Source organism: Rhineura floridana, chromosome 11 (genome assembly GCF_030035675.1).
Source record: "Rhineura floridana isolate rRhiFlo1 chromosome 11, rRhiFlo1.hap2, whole genome shotgun sequence".
In the NCBI taxonomy this organism is placed as follows: domain Eukaryota; kingdom Metazoa; phylum Chordata; class Lepidosauria; order Squamata; family Rhineuridae; genus Rhineura; species Rhineura floridana.
Window position 1 is genome coordinate 51,413,492 of NC_084490.1, and position 22,001 is coordinate 51,435,492.

The 22,001-nt window shown below is 42.9% G+C and overlaps 1 protein-coding gene across 2 annotated transcripts in view; it reads right to left on the reverse strand.

The window, feature by feature from the left end:
• Nucleotides 1-1,811: 1,811 nt before the first annotated feature.
• Nucleotides 1,812-22,001, reverse strand: part of ERBB2 (erb-b2 receptor tyrosine kinase 2) — a 67,031-nt gene continuing 46,841 nt past the window's right edge. For both annotated transcript variants that reach the window (XM_061589456.1, XM_061589457.1), the window contains exons 15-27: nt 19,872-20,032; nt 17,459-17,506; nt 14,235-14,373; nt 13,424-13,546; nt 12,203-12,301; nt 10,635-10,820; nt 9,305-9,460; nt 8,018-8,093; nt 7,782-7,928; nt 6,667-6,764; nt 5,017-5,190; nt 4,147-4,384; nt 1,812-2,874 (exon numbers count right to left, since the gene is read on the reverse strand). In XM_061589456.1, the coding sequence (XP_061445440.1) occupies nt 2,486-2,874; nt 4,147-4,384; nt 5,017-5,190; nt 6,667-6,764; nt 7,782-7,928; nt 8,018-8,093; nt 9,305-9,460; nt 10,635-10,820; nt 12,203-12,301; nt 13,424-13,546; nt 14,235-14,373; nt 17,459-17,506; nt 19,872-20,032 (2,034 nt within the window). In that variant the 3' untranslated portion in view covers nt 1,812-2,485. The remainder of the gene's footprint in view (nt 2,875-4,146; nt 4,385-5,016; nt 5,191-6,666; nt 6,765-7,781; nt 7,929-8,017; nt 8,094-9,304; nt 9,461-10,634; nt 10,821-12,202; nt 12,302-13,423; nt 13,547-14,234; nt 14,374-17,458; nt 17,507-19,871; nt 20,033-22,001) is intronic.

Genomic DNA, 22,001 nt, shown 5'->3' on the forward strand with positions numbered 1-22,001 from the left:
AAGGCTCTGGTTGCAGACATAGTGCACCTTTAACAAGAAAAACTGAGCCCACAATCCTGACAAACATAAATGAAATGGAATAGGAAACACTGGCCCAGACAAACCACTTAGCACAGCCATTCCCAACCTGGTGCCCTCCAGATGTTTTGGATTACAACTCCCATCACAGCCCCAGTCAATGCTCTGTGTGGAAAGAGACTGAGCCATCACCTTTCTCCCATTACTAACTGGCTCAAGAAATTTTGATAGCTGAATCAGGAAATCCAAACAGCTCCTATACTTACATCACAAATTAACATTTGGGGTGTGTGTGCACAATTCACTGGGACCTTTTGCTATACAAGACTTCCTGAAACGAAAGGCAGACCTTTCATTGCAATGAGGTTTGTACAGAATGCCTTCTCAGTGAGCTGGATCTCTCAGAGTTTGCTATCCCTTGATGCACCTAAAGTCTGCCGCTGAAGCAACCATCTGCCCATGCTTACTGGAAGGGCTGCCTCTCTATACATAGTAGAGAGTGGCAGTGCACAGTAAACCAGTGAGGACAACAACGAAAGAATTGTGATTGGTGGTCTTTCCCAACCATTCTTCATGGGAAGCCCTCTGTCGTGTATTCCTGAAATGAGGAAGGGCTCTTTTCTCTCACAGCACTCGTAGCTTGCTGGGGTTAAAAGGAGCATTCTGTCCCGTTTGCTTAGAGACATCATTCGAAAGCAATGAGTGGCTGGTACATGGACAGATTCCAGAAAAAAAATAAAAATTACCATCTGACAGAATTCTGAAGACCAAAACCCCAAAATTGATACATTGGTGGTGGTGGGAGGAACGACATTTCCAGGAGGTAGGGACAAAGTGCAGTTTGGAAGATAAAAAAGATACAGTCCTTGCTGATTAACTCTTTTGAGGAAAAAGTTGAGTACTGTGCCCTGCTTTACAACTTTGTGTACTGCACTTGTTTACCTGTAGACATTACAGGAATTGAGAGATTCTTACATCATTTCTCTTATTTTGCATAGTTTTTCTGCATTTTTGATTGTCACAGGGAGGGGCAAGGCACAAAGCAGAGCACTGGAGCCCCACCCCCAATCTCTGGAAATGTTATTTAGCCCCCTCTCTGGCTTTTGAGAATTCAGCAGGCATTGCCCACGGACTTTCAGGCACATTTGCCACATTCTAACTTTTTTTTAAAAAAGGAAGAGATAAGGTTCTCAGGAAGCTAAGTTCTGTTCCTACAACCACACACTGTGGCTGTCTTCCCATGTAATGGGTGGCATACACGCAGCCCTACCCTGCTTTAGCACAAGACGTACTCCAAGACTGCTGCCAGTTAAGATTACATATTGCAGGAATGGGGAGCTTTTGGCCCTCTAGATGTTGCTGAACTACAACTCCCATCAGCCCTAGCAGGCATGGCTAATGGTCAGGGATGATGGGAGTTGTAGTTGAGCAACATCTGGAGGGCCACAGGTTCCCCACACCTGACATAATTGCTTCTACGGTACAACTTAACGTCACCCATCCTTCCCTTGACAATGTTAGCATCTCTTCCTTTTTTGTCCATAGTGTCAAAACTACAAGTTGCAACGCCAGGGCCTAAAATGTGGCACTATCCAAAAAGAGTGTTAAAAACAAGGTGTTATTTCTTGGCAGGGGTGGGGGAACCAACCCTCCAAATTGAGTATCTCTCTAAATTGAGATGTCCAACTATTCTCAGATTATAGCGGACAGTTTGCCAAGCTGCCCATGCTATGAGATGAAGCTGGTTCTAGTTCCTCACCTGGTTCTTCTGGAATCTTCTTGAGATGTTCAGAGGGCAGGGGTGGGAGGGGGACACCAGAGGGGGCTAAGCAAAATTGCTTGTTTTATCTCCTTTCCCAGACTCCACCCAAAGTGTTTTGATAAAGCATCACCACAAATTATTTCACTGTAACGTCTTGTCTTTTCTGATCCTAATGTCAAGAAAGCATGTTCCCTTTTTACCATTGTCATTAAATGACGGACAACGAAAACACACCACAGTTTCTAAGAGACACCCATATGTTGCCCTCATTTTTTTAAAAAAATCACTATGATCTCACGGTTTCCCCCCACTCTTGATCAAAACTCCAATACCCTGAAGTTTTTTTAAAAAACGCATCATTCCAGCTCTTAGCTCTTTAATCCAATCAGTAGTCGACCCTCTTGTCTTGTATTCTATGGAAGAGAAAGGCAGGGACAGAGAGGGGATGAGATGTGAAAGAGCAATCCTTTTTGTCTGTATGTCAAATGATAGCTGGGTTGCCTGAACTGTATGACTGGAGATTGTCATAAAGTGCCTTTGCCCAACTGCTAGGACTAGAAGGAATGGGCCTGCTAGGCCTTAAGAGGGCTATTCAGGCCTTAATAAATCCTGCTTATCTTACATGCATTAATAGTTTTATTAGTCTGTGTCCTGAGCTGCCTGGTAACAAAAATAGATTTTACTGATGACGGTGGGGAACAGCCTTCATGCAAAGTCTTTGGACCGAGTAACCGATTCTGCTAGGCCTAGGTACTCCAGGTTCTCTGCAGTTGGGGTTGCTGCAAAGCTGTTAGTGGTGGCAGCAGGAGCAGCAGAGGTGGCAAAAAATTCTGCTGGGTGGTTCTTAGGAGTCTCCTGGTTCCAGTAATATAGGTTGTCAAAGGCTTGTGGCAAAGGGCCGGCCAGAGGGAGGTTGCATGGAGTCAGGTATTCTGGGTTTTCCACCACATTGGTGAAGCTGCTGGGGAAGGCATTCTTTGGTTCCTTGATGAGCCCATTCTTGCCCAGGTGACCCTTTGGCATTTCCAGTATGGATCCCGGTGGTCGAAGGCCTTTGCTGGATGGGAGACTGTTTTCTGGCTGGTTCACATACTCTGCAGGAATGAGAAAAAACAAAACAAGTGTCAAAAACCAGGATGTAGTAACTTCCACCATCCTTTTGATACCGGCAAGGCTGGCCTCCTTGCCAGTGAATACACAGGGTCAAGGGTTCTTGCTTTCTCCCATCTTCCATATCTACATAGAGTCCTTGTATGTTGAATATTAGTTCACCTAAGCTCGCAGGTTATCAACAGTAGTCATCCAGTGCAGGCAGAGGATAGAGGAGAATTCTTGAGTCTTGGGAAGTACCAGAAATTTTCTATTTGGGAGTCAGACTTCAGATAGCAGAACAGTCTTTATAATATATGCTATTTATTCATATCTTGCACACTAATAAAATGCGTTCCAGGTGGCCTTAGCCATCATTGCAGAAATAGAAAAATAGGAATTCATATCAGCATGGAAAAAGTTGCTGGATACCCATTTAACATCAAAGTATAAGACTCTGAAGGCACATCCTAGTTAAATTACAGTAGATAAAGGACTGAGTGAAACTCTAAGTCATATTACAGAGCCAAAGTTACAAAGTACATGGAAATACATGTCATGATACATCATCCATTAAATATCATGGATGGAATAGATGGATGGTTCTCCTGCTTTCTTCGACCCCCCCTCCCTCCAGCAGAGCCGAGGGGTAATGAGTGCTATAAAACTTGGCCTTTTATACATTTTCCTATCAAAGAGGGGGCATGTTCCCATGGCCCATTATCAGTTATGCTGTCTGCTAGAAATAGCACTAGCTGCCTCTCTCTGCCTTCTCCTAGAGATGGCAAATATGACTAGTGTCAACAACTACTTTACCTACCTGTCTGCAGACTCCCTGGAAAGTCTGCTTGCCCTGTCTACAGGTATCAGCCACACCATATAGGTGCTTCCTCTTACTTTATGTTGACATTTGCCAGACTACATTGGCTGTCTGCCCAGACGTCCTTATCTCTTTGTATTCTGCTTCGTAAGAAAACATTGCTTTATTCAGAAGGGAGGGCGAAGTCTTCTATGCCGCTTATGTGGTACTAAGCTATAAGCTAAGCCATTATAAGAAAACATAAGCAAATGTAAATGCAATATCTGGGCTGGCCCATTAGACTTTCATCTGCTCTAACAGCAAATTTGCCTTTGTGCCCTCAAATATGACTCACTATTAAAATTCAGTCATGGGCTAGACACTTGCTTTAGAAACAAAACCAAGCCTACATCAAAAACTTTAAAAAATCAATTGTCTGCACTTTGGGTTGCCAGTGTATAAAATACAATGCACATACCTGGAACCATACCAGAAGGTACAGGTGAATTATGGCTCTTGGCTTCTGAACTCTCATTTTCATTAATTGAGGCACAGGTAGGATCTTCGCTGTAACGCTGAAGAGTGCTTCCTGTATAGTCCCCCTCAAGCAAGTCAGAGATGACAGTTTCTGGCTCTTCCGAGAGAGGTGGACCCAAAAACGGGTACTGATCTAGTTCCTCAGTCTCCTCTGCATCCATTGGAGTCTCTGTGGCACTCTGGAAGGAAATAAATGGGTGTGCATATCAGCTTCAGAGCTTTCTGTGAAAACCCACGTCAACTAAGAGTCAAATATCTAATTATAAATACAAATTGAGGGTCCAGGCTTAGGGACTATTTTGCAGCCTGTGAATGCATTTGGTCAGTGGACAAGAGGATTTGGAATACTCTGTGGTGAAAAATATGAAGTTCTATGGGAGGGGTGGCTAACCTTTCTCTGTGGGTCACATTGAGGGTCCACTATCCCTCTGATTTTGCCATGAAAACAATGTCAGGTGGTTCCACAGGCCACCAAAAATCTCTTGGGGGAATGGATGCAGCCTGTAGGCCATGAACTAGTCACCACTATCTTACGACTAGCACTAGAATGGACCTTCTCTACCTATTGCTGCACAGAGAATCAACAGGGGGGATGAATGGAATGGAGTGTGAGTTTGTGTGTATATATAGTCCACACAGATGTACACTGTTTCCCTTGCAAATTCCTTGTCATCTTTTATATTCAGGTTTCCGGGGGAGCACACACATGCACATTACAGGAGGGGGGACAGACACACCGGAAATGTAACCTGAACAAGGTACAAACTGTGTTTGTCTATTACCATCATGAACTGACTATACACAGGCTTACCCTGGTTGAGGGAATCCTAGATCGATAGTCACTCGATGCCTCGCCATTGAAGAAGCCTTGGTGGGGAACCAAGTACTCTTCTGCATCTACCAGATCTTGCATGTCTTGTTCCTCTAGTAAAGTGCGGTAGAACGTGCTGTCTATGGGGCTGACTAGACCCATTTTATCATCATTCTGTCAAGGACCAACCAAAAAATAAATATACATGTATATTTAAATGATGATGATGATGTATTAGTAGCAGTACTATTTGCAGCTCTCAGAATTCCAGTATTTCTGCTGGAGGTGTACGGTAGGAGTGGGTTAGGGTTCTTAAAGCTGTTGACATCAATTTCTCAATAATCCTCAAAATAATCTTGTAAGGTAGGTCAGTATTATTATCTGCATAATGAAGATGAATGAGCTAAGAGAGATGGGCTAACCAAAGTGGGCTGAGACTGAGCAAGACAGGGGCTCATCTAAGACCACCTAATGATTTTACAGATTTGAACTGAGGACTACCTGATTCATAGTTCACACTTAGTAATTCTGTGACACTAAATTAATTTCTATACATTTAGCATAATTTTGTTCTGCTTTCGTATCTAAGGTAGGTAAGAAGCAGGCACAAATTATAAGACCAAATGGAAGCTGTAGGGCAGAAGGTTACCTCTCTCCCAGATGGAAGGCATGTGAAATCAGAGTATGGATCTGGGCATGTACCATCTTAACCACCACTTGAGATTTCCCACCATGGGTCATGCATAAAGCATACAGACTGTCAGATGCGAGTCATCTACATATAGATATTTTGCTAATTCCTGCACAGCAGTGTCTTCTCTGTAAGAATTTTGCAATGTGTGAAGTAGCCCAAACACTGAGCTCTTCCAACAGCCAGCTGGGAATTGTCACTTTTGTAATTTAAGAAGTGTATCAGGTAGCAGTCCTTACTGAAATGACCACTGGCACTATAAAAGTTGCAATCCTTCTCAAATTTCTCTGCCTATTTGCTTTCGGACCCCAGATGGGTACTGTAGCAGAGTGCCTGGAAAGCAGGCAACTCCAGAGGACTCTGTACAAGTGAACCAAGACACATACTACTGGGGGGGGGAGAGGAGGGAGCAAATACACCACACACATGGCCATTTGTTAAGATGATTTGGGAGTAAAATTTCTTTCTTCCGCTAAATCAATCTGATTCCAAGCATGGAGGAAAATCAAATCCACTCAAGCCCAGCTTAAACAGCAGCCTGTGGAATCAGACTGTATGTGTTCAGAAACCTCCAAATGACTTAGCAGCAGCTGTTGGAATCAAGAACTGCAGGCATTCCCAGCTCTCCCACTCACTTTTGGCAATGCCTCACTTCTTCCAGCAGTAGATAAGACCTGCTGCCAGGAACATCAACAAAGAAAGGCTATGGCCTTCATGCTCCGTTTGTTGGCTTCCTGGAGAGATCTAGCTGGCCACTATTTGAGACAGAAGGCTGGACTAGATGGACTTGGTCTGGTCCAGCAAGACGTTTTATATTCTGGTTTCTTCCCCCACCCCCTTCTCCCCATCTCTTCAGATGAGCAATAAAGTTACTGGATGAATTTTTCCTACGGACGTAACGCAAGTCTTTGTAGGATGAGCAAGGCAAACTGCATTCCCTACCACCGTATCTGGCTCACCTGGATGACCACAAAACGCTGTGGATCCCTGGCCATACGTGTGAATTCAGTGACAAGTTCTCGGAACTTGGGCCGGCATTCTGAGTCGATCATCCAACCTGTGTAGCGAATACAGTGCAAGTGTGTCAGATCAAATTAAGCTCTCATTGTGCAAAAGAGAACTAGTTTCCCCACAGAGGAATAGAGTGCAGGCAGCAAAAACAAGTCACTTACAGGTGGGCCAGCTAATTAGTGTGCCTCCGTGAAGGACTCAGGAAAATTTCAAAATAACTTCGTGGAAACTCAAAATATTTCTTTTGATATGTGCAAGTTTAGACATCTGTATACTTTCTACTGGGCTATGTCAAATCTTACTCACAAAACACTGTTTCTAGTATCCAAAACTCATTGTTTATAGGACTGAAAAATAAAATTATGTGCTAGGCAGTCTAAATGTCATGTCAGAAAAGCTGAATTCTGCAACCTTCAAAAATCTGCAAGTTGAGAAAATTCATCTAATGCTTGCATAAATTTGTTCTGCAGTGCTTACCATTTGGGATAATTTATCTCAGCATTGCTACTCTTGGAGAAGAGCAAGGCACTATGCAAGATACTAAAGACCCATCCCCAACCAGCCACCCATCTGACTTCCAAGATTTCAGTAGTCATTGTCCATATACTTTCAAGTATATACTTACAACCATAAGGGCTAGAAACTTGCTTTTGTTTTTAAACTGAAAGGAGACATTCTCATAAAGCTGCATGCTATGCAAAATATCAAATTGTGGTGGCCTATGGCTTTGAACAATAAAGATTTCTTCATTCTTCTTCAGGCAAAATATCATATTCTGTGCTTTTTCAGCCCTCCTGCAGAAAACTCTGTCATCAGCCAGAAAAGGGTAAGACTAGAAAATATGAGTTCAAAGATGCAGACAGTGCTATGAAGCACCAATCAAGATTATCTAGTACATGGTATAGATCAGCCTGCTGACATCCTGCTTCCCTTTACAGGGCTGCCGGGTGGCTGAAGCCAGCAAGATTACAGCAGCCAAATTACTTAGACCTCTAGCCCCTAAACTCTGCGGCAATCCTTCTTCCTTCCATGCAAGACTAATCAACCACCTCTAGTCCCTTACATTTCACCATGATCATGTAGACATCAATGGTGCATATGGGGGGCTGAGGCAACCTCTCTCCTTTCTCCAGTAGGTCAGGGATCTCTCGGGCTGGGATACCATCATATGGCTTGGCACCAAATGTCATCAGTTCCCACACAGTAACACCTGCAGAGACAGGCAAGGGGTCCCATTAAATGTGAGTCAACTTTTCACAACAGGAAAGAATAGGAAGGACACCAAGAGACCCCACTTACCATAGCTCCACACATCACTTTGGTGTGTGAAACGCCTGCGCAAGATGGACTCCAGTGCCATCCACTTGATAGGTACCTGAGCAAGGCAAACAACACAAAGACAACTATTTTGGCATCAAACCATCCCTCCGTTGGTCAGTTCCAAGCAGTAGCTGTATGCTAGTGTGCAGTAAGAGGACAGGTTTAAGCCTAAGTTCTCACTGAGCTGGTAGATCTGTGCTCAGGCTATGCCACTTCAGATGGCAAATATGGGGGCACATGATGAAATCCTCCTCCATAAAAAATACTCCTTGCATAAAGAAAATTAAGATGCCCGGCAGAAAGCTAGGTCATAGCCTTCTCTCCAACATGCTAGTTTTCTATATAAAGAGAATGGTTTTACCTGGAGAATCCTTCAGTCATGTGAGCCCTCTGAAGTGGTACAACTAAGGCACAGCTTCACAACTTCGGCTGCTGTTTATAAGAACTAGGCCTATGGTAGCTCAATGGTAGAGCACCTACTTTGCATACAAAAGGCCCCAGATTCAATCCCTGACATTTCCAAGTAGGGCTGGGAAAGCCTTCTATTTGAAACCCTAGAGTGCCACTGCCAGTCAGGGCAGACAACGCTCTGAGCTGCATGGGCCAAAGGTCAGTTTCCGAAGTCAGAAAGGGTAGAGAGAGCATCACCACAACCTCTCCAGCTCTGGCCCCACCCACAACACTGTGCTACAAATATTAGATGTGTGGTTCTATCCTTGCTGCCATTCCTGCTTTTCAGTTAATTTGGTTCTAGTACATTGATCGTTTTAATTTGGTAACCTGTTTTGCACAAAGGAAGAAGTGAGATGACAAGGTTAGCAATGCAAACAGAGGACAGAGTGAGTAAACAAAGGAAATGCCCCACAGAGTTATTCACATGTCTTTTTTTACATAAAACATTAACCCTGAAATTTAATCTGAAGCCTCTTTGCAGAATTTGGAACAACTGCTATTACTGTTCTACCACTTCTTTAATAGCAGTAATGTGCTAGGGGGCAAAATCAAGTGTCAGAATAATAGCAGGACCTTGTTTTGGGAGAAGTTTTGCTAGCTTACAGCAAAGGGAAACCCGTCTATACAGCCATTTCGCCAAGAGGAACCAAAACCAACTGCGTAACAACACTTCTCCTTCTGCGCCATATGATGTAACTGGAGCCCTCTATGAACAGTACTGATCAGCGTTTGGGATGCTAATCAATTAACCATTCAGTCTCAAAGAGCGATGCATCCCAGGCTTATATGTTCCATAACTGTGTTCTGACCAACCTTCCCTCCATCAGCATGATATTCTGTCTCATCAATGTCCAGCAGTCGGGCCAAGCCAAAATCTGTGATCTTCACATGGTTTGGGCTTTTCACCAGGACATTCCGGGCAGCCAAGTCCCGGTGGACCAGACGGACATCCTCCAGGTAGTTCATGCCCTGAGAGAGAATGAAGAAATACCTGTCAGTTTTCCTTAAAGTTGAGCCAATGGGAATTGTTTCTGGAGCCCTTTCAAAATATAGATGTAATAAAAACCGGTGTTAGGTAGTCATGGAGACTATAATTAATTTCTCAATTTTTTGTGGCATCAACACACATTTGCTAAACTTACTTGGAAAAGTAAAAGGAGGGTTCTTATGGTGCTTCTTCCACCTTACCCCCCAACGTCTGGCTCAATCCGTTCATTCCTTTTCAGTAACTTACAAATCAAAAAGATGTTTGAATATATGAAGCTGCTTTATACCGAACCAGACCATTGTTCCCTGTAGCTCAGTACTATCTGAAAGCAACTTTCTAATATTCTCAGGCAGAGGTAATACTTATTTTTGCTATCTGTAATTACTCTAAATGGGGGTACCAGGGATTGATCCCGAGGTCTTCTGCAAGCAAGTCATATGTTCTACCGCTATAAGCTCTCCCAAACCATGTTGGATTATACACTTCACGTCTATACAAATTCAGGGTGGGGGCAGTGTGCAGGCAAGAAGATTGCATAAAAGGGGATTGCAGAAGCTGGGACCGAGAGCTGTACTCATAAGGACTGGGAATTTGCTGTAAATTAAAAAACAAAAAGGGAGACAGAATACAAACATTTTTTTGATTGTCAAATGCCTCCCAAGAGAATCCGATTCTGTGCCAAGTCACTTTTGTGGCAATCTAGAAAAACGTTTATAGTTGTGAAGGAAGAAGAATTTTAGCACGTTACATTGCAGTTCTCGCATTATAGTACTGCAATGGTGGGACAAGCCTGCTGAAATTCTCTCTTCTGGGTAGCTTAGAGAAACACAGGTACACTGTTCTAAAATGAATCTATCAGCATTACCAGCCATGATCCTTAGCTATTTTCCTGACTACAGTTCTCTGTCTAGTTGCTTGTGTCTCCACCAAACATAGGTCACCATAGAGGTACTGTTTTCTTCTTTGATTTTCAGTTTGTGTTGTTGTTTTTTAAGAGTAGGAGAAAGGGGAGGTTAGACTAGGAGAGAATGAATGTGGGGGAGGAGAGGAGGTGGATCCCAGTCCTAGAAAAAGCTGAATACCACTGCTATACAAGATGCATACCAGGTAGACCATCACCATAATACCCCGCCTCTGCACTGAAGCTCCACCTACCTTTGCTATCTGCACACACCAATTAAGGAGGTCCTGGGATCCAATGCGGTCCTTGTTCTCCCTCACGTAGTCTAGCAGGCAGCCATACGGCATGAGCTGAGTCACCAGCTGCACGGTGGAGGTGAGGCAGATTCCCAACAGCCGTGAGACGTAAGGGCTGCCTACACCTGCCATGACATAAGCCTCCTGGGGGGTAGAAGAAAGAAGGTCTCCTTTGGAAACAGAACTGAATGGTGGGGGGAATCCACAGGCCAGCCAACTTAAAGAGATTTCTGGAAGTGGGGGAAAGCAGTGAGGGTCTGCTGCCCCCTGCTGGAGGGAACACATCCAGGAGGCGTTGTTAATCCAGCCCTGCTAAGCCTAAGGAATTGCTGAACTCAGTTATGATGGACCAAAATGAAATGGAAAAGTCCAGCACTGTGCAAATTGCTTGCGACTTCAGCTGAGACAAAGTGCTAGTCAATGCGAGACCTTGGCACCCAGGTTAATGAGAAGAATATTGGGGGGTGGGGAGCGGGGGAGAGAGAAACGCTGTAGTACTCGATAAGAGGCAGAGAACAGTAACATCAGATGCCACAGTAAATGGAGAAACTCCAACATGCTTGGTTTTTGTTTTGATAAGATGCTGATTCAAGATGAGATGTGTTTATGTGACTTGCATGACACTAAGTGGATTGAAGGGATCTCAGTTGCATTTTTCCCAGGGAAATTCTCAGTGTGTATGAAGGGTGGAGAAGTTTTAGATGCCTATCTCTGGGCTCAACTCCAGACATTAAGGTCTGGTTCCATCTTGATCACTATAGAGAGAGGTCCATTCCTTTTTGCTTTCAAGCTTTGTCCTTGTCACCTTAGACACCACCATTTTTGATACTAGTGAGTCTTGTCAAACTCTCTATCACAGGGTTAGCCAACACAGTGCCCTCCAGGTGTTGCTGGACTCCAACTCCAATCACCCCTGACCATTGGCCATGCTGGCTGAGGCTAATGTGAGTTGGTGTTCAACAACATCTGGAGGGCACCAATATTTCCTTCCTTCCTTCCGCTTTGCTCTGTTGGAGATTATGGGATCTTTGGACCTGTTGATCCACTGCACTGGACTAGTACCTATCAATTTCTATTGAACATGATGCTAATATGCCATGCTGTTAGAACAACTAGTACAACTACAACACTTAGGATGGTTTTATTGATGGGGTCGAGGAAGTACTAAGAGGATGTAAAGTCTAATAATTATTACAGTATACACTGTATTGTTTTATTCGTAGCTGCTTTGTCAATTATTCAAATCACTGTTATTCTCTCCCCCCACCCCCAATTGCTTGATCATCTTTATCGTCATTGTTTTTAGCCACAGTACATTGCCTCATCTGTTACACTGAACTGGTGGGATGGATTTTCCCACATGGTCTTGTGTGGTCATTTAAGCCTACAGTATTATGTATCAATAAACGGTGTAATTTATTTCAGTTACAACTGAGCCTCAAGTCCTTGTCCCTGGTTCAGCTTCACCCACCAGGGTGCAAATTCAAACCTATATTAACAGGGGTCATCATGCCTTCCTCACTCACATCCAAAATCTCCTTATTAGCTTTGGGGGAGGTGTTTTCCCGTAAGACTTTGATGGCCACTGGGATCTTCACACTCTCGCCATCTGGAATCCAAACTCCCTACATGGAGAGTTAAGAGAAACACAATGAGATGAATAAATTCATGGACCCCTTTTAAAAATTGGTATTACATTGGCTAAGTTCCAGTCCTCAGGTATTGAGGCAGATATGAGAGACACATTACATATTTTTGTTAGAATTTCAGCAATTTCATATTTAAGTTCTTTGAGAACTCTGGGTGGATTCTACCCAGACCCAGCAATTTGTCAGCTTTTTTTTTGTCTATAAGGCCTAGAACGTCATCTCTTGTCACAACTATGCCTCAGTTCCTCAGACTCCCTTCCTGCAAAAGTTAATTCAGGCACAGGGATCTGCCCCAATATCCTCCACTATGAAGACAGATGCAAATAATTCATCAAGCTTCTCTGCAATCTCCTTATACTCCTATAGCACATTTTTTACTTCCTTGTCATCCAGGTTGATACCATTCAGCAGCAAAAATCACAATGAGAATCCTGCAGTAATGAGTTCCTCAAGGATGGTTGGTAGCAGGGCTGGTGGAAACACACACTGATGATCTGAATTCAATAAGGCTACACATATGGCTTGAAGGGACACTCATAAAGGATGCCAATTCCCATGGCAAGTGTAATGTCCACACTGGTTCAAAGAATGAATATTCACTGGGAATGGGGTGGGTGGGGAGGAAGACAACAGGGACTTCTCCACATTTTATCTCTAATTGGTTTTGACTGCCAATGAAGTCCCTTCTTTTCAGACCAAATGTAGGTGTTCAGTCATAACATAGAAGCCACTGCTGATTGCAAATGTGATTGTCACTCTACATGTGGGATATCATGGTGCCAGAGACACTTGTACAACAGCATTCCAGATGGTACTCTAATTTGAATTGCCGCAACCCTGCTAGCTGGCAAAAGAATCACATTTTCCCAGTACAGTACTAACATATTGACCACTGAGAAGATGCGATAAGCCCCTGGAACCAGAGCATTTCCTTGAGAGGAGACATCTGGCTCTTGAGTGATCAACAAAAAACACCTGCATATTTGTACTTCAAGCAGAGTCCCTCAAAAAAGTTTTAAGGTCTTCAAGCAGTTGGTTCCTAGCCAAGGCCTCCTGCACCATTTACCCACATAATACATAAATTCCCATTCTCCTCACCTTGTACACTGTTCCAAAAGCACCTGACCCCAAAACTTTGACTTTTTTCAATTCTGTCTCCTTGAGAATACGCATCTGAGCCTGATTAGGTAGGGCTCCACTGGGTGTCAATGGCTCCACCAACTAGCAAAGTGAGAGAAAGTGAGAAGGAAGTGTTAAGAGAGAGAGAGAGAGAGAGAGAGAGAGAGAGAGTTTTTTAAGCAGAGGCTGGATGGCCACCTATCAGGTGCTATAGTAGTGGATTTCCTGCATTGGCAGATAGTTGAACTAGATGACCTACGAGGCATCTTCCAACTCTATGATTCTATTGCCCACTAGTTAGTCTCAGATACAAGAACATTACAAAAATTATTTAGGTGACATTAAAAAGAATGAGAATAAAATGGTGCTGGATACTTTCTGCAGAGATTATTCAGATGGGAGCTCCTTCATGACTATTTAAAACATGCTTTATGTACATAAAAACTGCCTTGCAGAGGACAAACAGCCATCTTGTCCAGCGTTGTTTCCAAAACGGCTGACCATAAGCTCCTGAGAAGTTTGCAAGCAGAGCATGAAGGTAAAAACCTTCACTGTGGTTTTGTCTGGCAACATTTCAAATTCAGAGGCGTACTGCCTCGATACATGGAGGTTCCATTTAGTTCCTTTAACTACATGGATTATGCAGAAAGACATTCCTCAGAAGGGGAAGAAGAAAAAAATCTTAAATGCTGCTATAATTTAAAAACATTGTGTAAATCCTTCCTTGAGTTCTATTGCAGGCTTTCCCCCAGGATGGCAGGAGGAAAAAGGTTATGGCTGCCTGCCGTACCTCCGTCTCCTGCAGGAGACGTCGCATCGTGTGCTTCCTCTCTTGCTGCTTCCGCCGGTTGATGCAAATGATGGTGAGGAACAACAGAACCAGGACAAGCGCAGCACCCACCACACCAGCGATGATGGACGTAGCCTGGCTGGAAGAGGAGAGAGACAAAAAGTGGAAATTAGTAGTCTGAAGCAGAGGGATGGCCAGGGTGGAAGGCTGCTTCCAGGGGATGGTTTTAACTGCCTTGAAAGGAGGAGCAAACCAACAGGGAGAGAACATGAACCAGGCAAAGCTCCCCTGAGCAACAACGGCTCCGCCAACATGCAGAGTCAGAGAAAGTGAGGAGGTGGAGGAGGAGGTGGTGCCAAGAGAGAAACGTATGAGTTTCAGGTGCCAGTTAAAGGCACCTAGTTATTTTCCCAGGCCTTTGGGTGATCTGTTAACCACTTTTATTTCCAGCAGGTATTTAAAGTAAGCTTTCCTGATTTTTATGGCTGATTTTAACTGATTTTATCCCTACTGTATCCCTTCTGCAACCTCATGGTACACCACCACTTAGAAAATCAACGGTTGAAATGAATGACTAAATAAATAAATAAAGTCTATTATTATGAGGGTTTGTTGTTTTTACTGATGGTTCCTGATGCTTTTCTTTTGTAAAAAGTTTTAATGTAATGTGATTGTAACCTGCTCTGGGATCCTTTTAGTAAAGAAGAGTGAGCTAGATTTAAAAAAAAATCAGGAACTCCCCCAATGCCAGACACATGTGACGTTTGAGGAATACCAGCATCTTTTTGGCTCCTCCTTTACCGTGAAGGTGTTTCCTAAGGATGGGCAAAAATGCTAACTCACAGCCTGTCACAAGGATGAGTCAGCATCTTCCCTCTAGCAAACTTGTTGCTTTGTTGTTCCAGCCATCCCTTCTTGAACCCTATGGGTAAGACAGCAGTAAGAGAATCTGCCTTCCATGCAGCAGGCCCAGCACCTTCAGGTAGGGCTGGGAGAGACTCCTGCCTGAAACCCTGGAGAGCCGCTGCCAGCGTAGTCTCGTCTGGACTACTGTAATGCGCTCTACGTGGGGTTACCCTTGAAAACGGTCCGGAAATTGCAACTTATACAAAATGCGGCGGCTCGACTACTTACGAATAGTCGCCGCCAAGATCACATCACACCAGTGTTGTTCGATCTACACTGGCTTCCAGTTGTTTTCCAAGCCCAATTCAAGGTGTTGGTATTGACCTTTAAACCCCTACACGGTTTCCGCCCAGTTTATCTCACGGAGCGCCTTCAACGCCACCAATTACGCCGCCCGACAAGATCGGCCACACAGGGCCTTCTCTCAATCCCGCCAACAAAAACAGCCAGATTGGCAGGTACAAGAGAGAGGGCATTCTCAGTGGCAGCCCCCACTCTTTGGAACTCCCTCCCACAAGATCTCTGGCACGCCTCTTCCCTAAATGTATTTCGGAAAGCCTTAAAGACCTGGCTCTTCCAACAGGCCTTCGGGGTATCCGGGGAGGGTTAATTGTTATAACTGTAATGCCTCCTGCCCAGTTTTAATATTGTTGTTGCAGATGTATTGTTTTTATATTGTATTACTGTATTTTATTAATTGTATTTTAATGATTTTGTAAGTCGCCTAGAGTGGCCATTGGCCAGATAGGCGACAAAGAAATTAAATTTATTATTTATTATTATTATTAGACAGTACTGAGCTAGATGGACCAATGGACCGATTCGGTCTGAGGCAGCTTCCTGTGTTCCTAAATTCCTCTCAACTGCAGGCAAGCTCTTTCAGGTAGGGAGGGCAACGAGTCTGTACAAAATCATGATGATGGTGATGTGGGCCAGATGGATTCCTAACTAGTTGCCACATGGATATCCCAGATCTTAAATTATCCAGAGAAAGGAAAGGCTCCACAGCTGCTCTGCTCCGCCCCTGGCAGCTTGCGCCATCACTGAACTACTTTAGAGAGTGAGAGAGTCCTTCTAATGTCCATTGAAATCCACTTTGAACATATGAAGCTGAGACGAGTCCCTTCTAATGTTCACATGAAATCCACTTGAACATATGAAGCTGATATACAGAGTCAGACCACTGGTTCATCTATTCCAATGTTGTCTACTCTGATTGGCAGGGGTCTTTCGCAGAACAGTTGCCCAAGATTCTTTTAAAGGGAGATTCCGGAGACTGAACCTGGGACTCTTATCACTGAGCTTCTGCCCCTCCCTGCTATACCTTTCTGTACTATCATTGTTCCATATCTCATCCCAGCAGTGATAATAGTAAACAATTGTCTTCATTCTTACATCCTTTTGAACAAACTGCAAATTGTGAGCTTATTCCCTTTGCAGCGATCACCTCCATTTCCTTCAGCCTTTCCTCAAATGACTTACCTTCCAGAACTTTTAGAGCTGGTGTAGCAATAAAAAGGATAGGCTATGAGACAGAAAATTGTGGTTTATGTCTCAGCTTAACCATGATTTCACTGGATGGTCTCTAGCAAAATCTTTGTAGTGATATTGTCCTATTTTACAGAGTCATTATAACAATTCTCAAGATTACATATGCAAAGCACTATGAGCATTTGCAGAAAGCACCAACACAACTACCAGCTTACCAATGCCCGGATGTTTCAGTTATTACCAACAGTCTTGTTAATGGTCACAGAAAGTTATTTCACTTTTACAAAATTCATCCTTCTTCATTTCCCCTTGCCCAAACTTGCATATATATTTGCCTGCCAATTTGGGATTTCATGCATCTGACAAAGTAGATTCTAGTCCCAAAAGCTTATGCCATAATAAATGTGTTAGTCTTTAAGGTGTCACAAGACTTTGTTTTTACTAGATATTCTATTTCATCTCTGTAGCTCTCCTATGAATCTTTCCCAATTTGTGGCCATCTCCTATTTCTACAGTATACCAAAGTACTTTGCAGCTCTGAAAGCTTCTTTGTGCAACCACTGGGACTGGAAACATGCTTTCATTAATAAATAAATTGAAAGCTGAGGTTTGCCAGAATAGTGAATTCCCTGATCACACATATTCATGGCTATCAGCATGGCTTCTGTTCTTACATTGTGCCAAAAATTTCCATGTTCAGTAACTTCTAGACATGTGCACATGCATGCAAGCACACTTCCCTCTCACACTCTGTAAAGGCTGCAGACCCTCTTGGATTCCATGGAAGACATGTGAGATATAAATGAAGATAAGCCAAAGTCTAATACCTGGGTTTCTGATCCACTGGGCAGCCACGTTCATCCCGTAATGTACACCTAGACAGAGAAACACCAGGTCGTGTCACACAATCATTACATTTAAGAAATACTGTTTTAGATACTAAGCAGTAATAATGCATGCTGCAGCTGAATCCAGCTCCCTATTCACAAATGTAAGGGGGTTTGGGCCACTTTAATTTAATTTTGTTTTTGCATTTTTAACTGTTTGAAATACAAAGTATAGAGAACTAAACACAATGATTAAAAAGTATAACAAGCATAATAACGGTCAGTACAGCAGAAAGAGGATGTCAGACAACTGAGTAAGTTTACAAGGATTCATGAACTTTGAACATGTGTGACGTAAGCCGTGGAAAACATTTCTAGCACTGAAGTTTTTTTTAAAAAATACCTTTATAAACCTATTAATATTGGTTTGCTGAGCCCAAGGCCGGTACCAGATGCAGATGGTCATGTGGACTTCTCAGCTGGCATATTTTTGTTGTCATTACAGGCCAGCATAGTGGAAGATCAGCAGAGCTGAACCCTGGGGGCACAATCCATACGTCAGCTCTCCTCCTGGGCAAGCCTCACTGAAATGAATGGGTGCAAGAGCACTACCTCAGCAGGGCTTGTGCAAGTGAATTACCTTGTGGGTTGCACCCTGTATAAATTAGGAGGAGGAGCGGTGTGCCATTTGCAGTACCTCGGTGCTTGCCCTGGCCCTGTATACTCACTAGCAAGTCCTTGTCTACACCTGAAATATGAGGTGGTGAGAGTTCAAAGGTGACAGAATCGCCTGCATCACTTCAGCCTGCTAGAGGCAGCCTCCCTCCCTTTGAAAAACATGGAGTGGGCTTTTCTCCCTGATCCATTTGGTGGGAGGGTGTGTTTTACTTTCTGGTTTTGTTTTGTTCTTTGAAATAAAGCTTTTTAACAGAATAAATAGCAAATTTCAAACACTAAAAATTAACACTTGCACGTTAACAGACATAGCTTAATTCCACTGTTAAAATAATAATATCTGCATATGTTATATCACTTGTCCCATCTGACATCCTAGGGATAGTGGGTGATATTCAATGGTAACTGTCTGCTGATGGAAGGGAATCTGTCAGGCAGAACAGATAGAAAGAGAGACCATTTCAGTGATTCCCCTCCTACAGAACACCATACTGCCTCTAAATCTGCTCCAGGGAGCACCCAAATCCCCTGGAGCAGATTTAGAAGGGATGCTATGTGTATGTGTGTGGAATTGCCAAAAAACTCCTCCCTCCTCATTCTGCTGATGGATTCCCTTGACAGGTAGTCATGCAACCTACAATTAACAAGTTGGGTGGTCACTTCAAGATCTTTGCTCCTTTTAGGTAACCAAATAATATTTTCAAACGGTATTTCAGGAAATTGTAACCAATAATGGTTCCGATTTCCACCAATATGGAGTCCCAGTAGTTCTTAATTTTGGATGTGTCCATGAAATATGACATATATTCACTTACAGGCCTCACAACACTAGCATTAGCCACTTGTATTGATCAACGCTTACTGTTTAGTCTTACTGCTGTTAAATAGTACCTAAACAATATCTTATACAAGTTTTCTTTAAAATTCATACATAATGTGAAGCATGGGACACTACTTTCAGGGAGATTTAAAAAACACACACAACAGAACAGGGAGTGTTCAAAAAATCGTACTAGCTCCCTGCCACTTACAGTCTGAAGTGGTACAGTCTATTCTACTACCTTAGGATTCTCTCACCTCATTCTGCAGTATGTGTGAACCAGACCTCAGATGACTCACTGTCACCAAAAGGCCCATATTCCACCATATTTGCTGAACCTTCTATAACCTGTTCCAAGACTAAGGGACACGATAGGCTATAAATGTAACTTTGAAAAAAATAATCATAGCAATAAGAATTGTAATAGCAAGAGACATCACACAGAGCAGGGGAGGCTGGCCTGTGACCTTTAAGATGTTGTTGGAGTCTCATCCTCGACTTCTGGCCATGCTGGACTGGGGCTGATGATAGTTGGAGTCCAGCAACATCCAAAGGGCCACAATTTTCCCACCCCTGACTTAGGGGAACAGAAGAATGCCAGTTAGTGTGGGAAAGGGGTATTTCTAGATCTCTGCCCTTAAAACTATTGCCTTATACAGCTGGTGTTATCTTCAGAGAACAAACTGTTAATGGCCTTAGCGCTTCTTCCTCCGCACTTCCCATCACCAAGTTTTCAAAGGTGCTGGTGCTTCTTCCTAGCTCACCCTGGCATCCTCCAGATGTTTTGGAATACAACGTCCATCAGCCCCAGCCAGCATGGGATTCAAGTTGTAGTCCAAAACATCTGGAAGGTGACAGTCTGGCTAAGGCTGTTCTAGCTGAAGTGTCCCCACAGCCTCAACCATGTTAGAAACTCACGAGTGGGTGCAGTTGGTTGGGCAGTACTGACAGATGCCTTCATCATCGGGATACTTCCAGATGGGTACAAAAGAGCCATCAACTTTCACACCGCTGGGACACTGCTCCACACAGTAGGGGCCATCTTTGTAATGGGCACAAGCCGCACACTGGTCTGCATCCTAAGGCACGAAGGAAGGGGAAGAAAAACTTTCATAAGTGCAGGGGCAAAGAACTCCTCCATTTCAGCGGTTATATATGGATCTGCATTCAATATCGTCCTGTCATTTTACAATTCAAGGTGACCTGTTGCTGACATGACCTTAGACTGACACAATCTACAGATCACTAGAAGCTAGCAGCTTGATAAGAATCTATGAATTAGGAGTCACTAGGTCTGGACCTGTTGCAAAGTTGCCTCAGGTGAACAGTGTTGTTCTTGCACATTTTATTATCTATGAAAGAAAAGGTTGTGTAACTTGGATTTTGTAATATCACGCGCACTTAATACAGCCCGCTGATTTCAATGGGCAAATTAAGCACATATTTAAGTCATGAAGCATGAGCCTTGAAGCGTTTAACTTCAATGAAACTTCAGAGTGCTTAACTTAACTAATCTTGTTCTAAATACCTGTAAGAAATGACTAAGAGTTACCTTATCATCATTGTCTGAGATGACATCCTTTGAATAAAGCTTGCCTAGTTCTATGACATCTGAAGTCTTTACCTGCATGCCAACTGGCACTTCATAATGTTAGCAATTCCTAGGATCCTAGACCTGAAGGAACTATCTGTTCCAACATAAACCATGTAAGAATATCTAGCACATCCCTCTTATATCAGTAATATATGTGTAGATTCAAAGGTTACATAGTGTAAAGCAGGGTTCATTTCCTTGCATTCTGAATGTTCATAAGATTACGTGGGTACCTGCTGCAATATGTAACTTCCTGGAAATACTAGCTTTTTTCTTGTCTTTTTTTTTTTTTTTAAACCAAACACATTCCAAGCCTTTACAGCTTCAGTGAAAAGTAGAATTTACTATCCAGTATAACTACTGGTATTCTAAGGATCTCAGCTTTTACTTTTTATAAAACTAAACAAGTTTCCGGTCCTCAAAGCTGACTACTTTTTCAGTTTTAGGACATAATTGTTACATTAGTAACTTGACCTGTCAACCAATGAAAAAAACCTCAGTCAATAAAACACACAGGGTTAAATTTGCAAACATTTGCCCTTTTTCTTTGTTTTTAAATAATGCATACCTCTGTTACAGTAGGCATAATCTTAGAAGAGGCACCCCTTATGTGTGGGGGAGAAGGAAGAATGCCACTTCTAAAATGGTGCCTGCTAGCTTTGATTTTTGTGAAAATGCACATACAATTATTACCCAGTTAATCAACATGTTGCAGCTTCAATGGTCACCAGATACATCACGTCAATAAGGTACAAAATGTAAACATTCAGAAACATCAAAAAGCCATAAAAACGTAGGTATGGGCTGTCCCTGTGGCAACAGATCATATTTCTTTTTCTGTAAAACTGACATAATTTGTCCCAAACCAGTACAAACAAGTGCCCCTTTCCTGTTAATAATTTATTTCTGGCATTTCACAGTCACTCAGTTTTATGCCTGACAGGTCTGCTGACAGCTGAATTATTTCCTAGCGTTCTGATACAGGTAGCATGAGAAGAGAGAGTGGGAAAGACCTTCTACTGACCTGCTTTACAGAGAAAACTGTATGTATAGCTGGTTTGATTTTTTTATTTATTACTGCATTTGTATACCGCTCCATAGCTGAATCTCTCTGGGCGGTTTACAACAATTAAAAACATTAAAAACAAATATACAAATTTAAAAAGACATTTTAAAAAGCAATTTAAAAACACATGCTAAAATGCCTGGGATAAGAGTTTTAAAGCAATCAGCTAACAGCACAGAGATTGGGGAACCCATGGCCCTCCAGATATTGTTAGACTATAAGCCCCATCAGCCCCAGCCAGCATGGTCCATGGTAGAGAATTATGGGATGTGCAGTCCAACAACATCTGGGGGGCACCCTATCCTTGCTATTGAACAATGGTTATCTAAAATCTGTTACCGGATACATGGGGATTCTTCAGAAGATTATTTATTTAAAGCATTTGTTC